The sequence below is a fragment of the Phaethon lepturus genome, unplaced genomic scaffold, assembly GCF_000687285.1.
Source record: "Phaethon lepturus isolate BGI_N335 unplaced genomic scaffold, ASM68728v1 scaffold22236, whole genome shotgun sequence".
Taxonomy (NCBI): domain Eukaryota; kingdom Metazoa; phylum Chordata; class Aves; order Phaethontiformes; family Phaethontidae; genus Phaethon; species Phaethon lepturus.
Genome location: NW_010548560.1, coordinates 6440 through 11046, shown reverse-complemented (window position 1 = coordinate 11046; position 4607 = coordinate 6440). Strand labels below are relative to the sequence as shown.

The window sequence follows — 4607 nt, the reverse complement described above, 5'->3', positions numbered from 1 at the left end:
CCCTGCGCGCTCACCTGTCTGCAGCGGGAGGGAGATGTGCATCCTCCAGTTGGTCCTCACCACCGACCGTCCCCCTGTCTCCAGGGCCGAGACGATGGGCCCCTCGGCAGGCTCCTTCTCGATGCGATCGCTGACATCCTGCGTGCCCCATAGGAGGGATGGGGCGGGTATGGGGCTGCCCTTGCCCCGTCCAACAGCAGGGAACAGAGCCAGGGATGGGTTGGCCCTGACCCCAAACCCAGGGACCCCCTCCATCTCTTGCTCAAGTAGCTCAAAATGAGGACATTGACCTAGATATGGCTGTTTCCAGCACTTATTTCTCAGGAGCACACCTACGGCATGCGCTCACCTGGAAGAACTGCAGCTGCTTCTCTTGACTCCAAAAAAAGGGATGCACAAGGACCATGGGGGCCGAGGGTCGGCGCTGGGGCTCGGGGCTGATCATTGCCGCAATCAGCTCTCGTGCAACAAGCTTGTCTGGTAAGCGAAACAACACAATGGACAACTAACTCCTCCAAGAAGGACTGGGAGCTGCGCCCCTTGGCTCAGGGCTACCTGGCAGGGACGTGCCTTCAGGGAAAGGTCTCACCATGAGCTTCTTCCTGCAGGCAGCTCAGCTGATAAGAGCCCGACAAGATGTTGGCCTGTCGCCGCAAGCTGTCCCCAAACGGGTGCTGCCCTCCTGATACCACATAGTAGAAGATGCAGCCAGCTGAAAAGATGTCCACCGCGCATGTCTGCAAAACATGAAGGGGAGATGTGACCCTCACAGCAAAGGGCGAGGAATGCTTTTGCCTCCCCGCTTTTCCATTCTTTTACGTGAATGTTTGTTTTCGTCCTACAGAGCTGCTGGAAAATGCATCACAGCAGGGCTCCTGCCTGCCCCGCTCTCTGGAGCCAGTGAAGCACCCATCATGTCCGGTCCTTATCAGGGAAGAGGTTTTCAGAAGCACAGACAATATTCAGGACTTCATGCCCAGACGGACGCGCCAGGGCTGCTGGCGTCTCTCCCAGCTGTGCAACTGACCCCGGTACGAGGTTATGAGGAGCACGCTGCCAGCACCAGTACATGCTCTGCCAGGGACCAGTACAGCAACCGGCTTCCAGCAGGAACAGGATTCCCTGGGCTAAACAGACAAGTGGAAGCGTAACCTTTGCAGTGAGCCACGACCCCCTCTGACCTCCCCGCCCCGGATTTCCAAGGACTGTAGCAAGATGAAGCGCCCTGTGCGGAACATAGCCGGGCACTGTCCCTGCCAGGGCAGGAGAGCAGGGCCAGCTGCTGACTACGGTGGTCCCGGCAAGGAGCACTGGTGCTCTGCATGTGGGCTGGCTTGGGCTCTCAGAGCTTTTGTCTCAATTGCACATTTTGGCAGCACACCGCGAGGCCGCCGCCAGCACGGGGCACTCTGCCACGAAGGGCTCAAGGAGCACCCTAGGCGAGGGGAGGCGTCCGCGGCTCACTGACAGGGTTCTCCTTCGGGGCCTCCTGCAGCACCTCGGGCGCGATCCAGCCCTCAGTGCCAGGGATGCCGGAGCGGAGGCTGAAGCTCTGTCGTCCCCCCTGAAGCTTCTTGCAGAGGCCAAAGTCGGAGATGACGGCTCGGATCTGCCCGTGGCGATTCGGGACAGAGATGAGTATGTTACAGGGCTTCAGGTCACGATGGACTGGAAAAGAGTAGGCAGTGTCACCTGCCAATGCAGCGGCAGGGCTGAAGCAGGGGTGGGGCTGCCACCAGAACAGGGCTCTGCTGGCCTCCCCGCATGCTGCCGCTGCCGCCAACTGCTGCCCGAAGCCCACAGCCTCGGCTGAGGACAGGACCAAGTCTGCTCGGCTGGGCATGCGTGGCAGCGGGGTGCTGCCCTCTTACCAATGCTGAGGGAGTGGAGGTGGGCCAGCCCGGACATGGTCTGACGCAGCAGAGACACCGGGTCCAGGCTGCGACGGTCGAAGCTGGGGCTTTCTACGTACTGGAACACACAAGAGGTAGAAAGAGATGAACTGAGGCCTGATTTCCTGGGACAACCACAGCAAGGCTTGCCAGGAGTCAGACTTCTCACTAGGCTGACTCAGGTAGAAGGACACAAGCCCATGTGGAGGCTATTTGTGCCCGAGGCTTGCTCTTTCCAGGTCTACCAGTTGGCATCTATTCCCTCTGCAGCAAACTGCCCTCGCTTGTGTCCTCGGACCTCCACAGCTTCAGCAACACTCCTTTACAGAGCGTAAAAGGATGCTTCTCCTCCCCCATGCCGAGTCTCTTCCCAGCATGTGAAGAACTGCCCTTACTGTCACCGGGGCTCAGAGCTGCCTTGGTCCCTCCCGAAGGGCAAATCGGCAGGAGAAGGGCTGGGGCTTGGCTGACGCAGGAGCAGGGCTGGCTGTTCTGCCTCTCCAAAGCATCTCACCGCCTGCCCATGCCCGAGCCGACCGCCGCTCCCTCTGACTGCTGGGAAGGGGGTTTGCAGCAGGGCTGTATGCCCGAGGCCAGCCGGGAACCCCAAAGAGGGCTCCGAACCCAGGAGCTGCTGCCCTCGGGCACACACAGCACCCTGCTCCCACGGGAGCACTGCAGGGCCTCCCTAACGGCACAGACGAAATCCCTGGGGCCCAGCCTGCAAACACGGGGATAGGGACATCCAGGATGGATCCACAGCCCCACAGCAGCAGCCACGTGCAGCCGGCCCCGTGCCACCAGGACCGGGCAGGGAGAGGGCTGCGGGCTCACCTCCTGCAGCGTGGCAGAGCAGAGCTCGATGGCGATGTAGTGGAACTGCTTGTCCTTCTCGGTGCAGAAGTAGCGGACAACATGGGGGTGCTCATCCGACTCCCGGAGCAGCTGGACCTCCCGGTCCACGAGATGGAAACACTCGGGCAGGAGGCGCTTCACGGCCACATTCCGGCCATCAAACTGTCCCCTGCGTGGAAAGACGATGGTGGCGACCGTGCAGAGCCCAACACTGCAGATGTACAGCCCCACCAGGCTCCAGCCGATGCTGGAAACTTGCCCCTCAGGGCTGTCAGCATGGGCCACCTCGGAGTGGCTCCCACAGACTTGTCACAGCCATGGACAGGCAGAAACCTCTGCAGCGAGCTGGAAACCGGGGGCTCAGGTTCCCCTTTTTGTAGGAATATAACCTCCCTTGCTTTTTGGTGTGTTTAGTGCTGGGGAAAGGGGCTCAGCCAGACCCAGGGGAACCTTACGAGGGACTAGACCTGCCGAGGGCTGCCTGCAGCAGGCACAGCCCAGCTGCCCGACAGCCTGGTGCAGGCAGGAGAGGAAGGGGAGGAGAGGGCGGTGGTGCAAGGGGGAGACCTGCCCTGCCAGTACCTGGTTGCCGAAGGCCACGAGCCCAGATCCCCACATGGGTTTCATGAGAAGGGGAGAGTGGCAACCCATTCACAAAAGCCCCTGAACCACCAGTCACCACCCAGGGAAGGAGCTGCCTTGGCACCATCCTTGCGGCTCCCAGGAGAATGAGAGTGGAGTGAGGGCAGGCATCCTGCGTGCCACCCACCTGAAGACAAAGGTTCCTCCAGCTCCGTGGCCCAGCACATCCTTGGGGTTAAAAGAAACTTTCCCAACTACAATCACATCTGGTTCTGCATCTGCAGAGGAAGACAGCCATCCTTTAGCCTATAAGCCTTAGTCCTATACAAAGGCCATACCGTTCTTTTTATCACCTGGCTGTTTCTTCAGCCCTGTTCTTGCAATTGCTTTTCTAGCCCATGTTTATCCAGGAGCAAGTCCTGCATCTCCTCCCATCTCAGCTGGGCTGCAGCCCTCTCATCTGTGGGGCATCTCTGCTCTTCCTTTGGGTGACAACACCTACAGCCAGAGAGCCCCTCGCGCCTTGCCCATTCCCTGCACGCACCTTCAGCAGCTGTGGGGACAGCCGAATCCGGGCTGACCATCCCATTAGCCAGGTCCTTCAGGCGGCTCAAGGGGCTGGAGCTCTGCGAGAGCTGCGATGCATTTCCCCGGCTCAGGCCCGGCTCTGCAGGGATGCCCTCCCCAGAGACCTGGCCCGGGAGCAGCATCTCCTGCTGCTGCTGCAGGAGCTGAATCTGCTTCTCCAGCTGCTGCTGCTGCACCGCATGCTGCTTCTGCAGTTTCTGGAACACAAACCATGGCAGCACTCAGCTCTTGCGCCCAGAGCAGAGGCGGGGCATCGTCAGGGCTTGGCACAGGCAGCGTGTGTGCTGCCTGTCCCCTGCCCGTCTCCTGCCCAGCCAGCAGCAAGCCGCTCACTGCCTCGGCGCATTACCGCGAGGGCGTACGAGACAGCGTGGGAGCTGCACGGCTCATTGCAGCGATGGCGCTGCTGCTTGTGCCACAAGGACAAGAAAAAAGCAAGTCCCCAGCCCTTCAGAAGTGGTGTTTGTGTAGCAGGCGATGGGCTCTTCCAGCGGCCACCACTCACCATGAAAAGGAGGAAGAAGACTCCCCCGCCCAGCAAGGCCGTGCCGACGCCAGCCATCACCAGGTCCCAGCTGCCGGCCTCAGGGTAGACCTCCACCTGCTCCCTCGGCGCAGGGTCCGGCTGGAACTGCCCCTCGCTGCGGACAGCCGGCTCCTCCCGGCCCCTCGGGGCCAGCACCTGCCACA

At 61.0% G+C, this 4607-nt stretch overlaps 1 protein-coding gene across 1 annotated transcript in view; it reads right to left on the bottom strand.

Moving 5' to 3' along the window:
- Positions 1–4607, bottom strand: part of LOC104623055 (serine/threonine-protein kinase/endoribonuclease IRE1-like) — a 10005-nt gene that overhangs the window by 1211 nt on the left and 4187 nt on the right. Inside the window, exons 11-19 of the mRNA XM_010290014.1 lie at positions 4423–4599; positions 3874–4114; positions 3517–3607; positions 2727–2916; positions 1872–1971; positions 1469–1668; positions 590–737; positions 350–477; positions 15–138 (exon numbers count right to left, since the gene is read on the bottom strand). Coding sequence (XP_010288316.1) covers positions 15–138; positions 350–477; positions 590–737; positions 1469–1668; positions 1872–1971; positions 2727–2916; positions 3517–3607; positions 3874–4114; positions 4423–4599 — 1399 coding nt within the window. The remainder of the gene's footprint in view (positions 1–14; positions 139–349; positions 478–589; positions 738–1468; positions 1669–1871; positions 1972–2726; positions 2917–3516; positions 3608–3873; positions 4115–4422; positions 4600–4607) is intronic.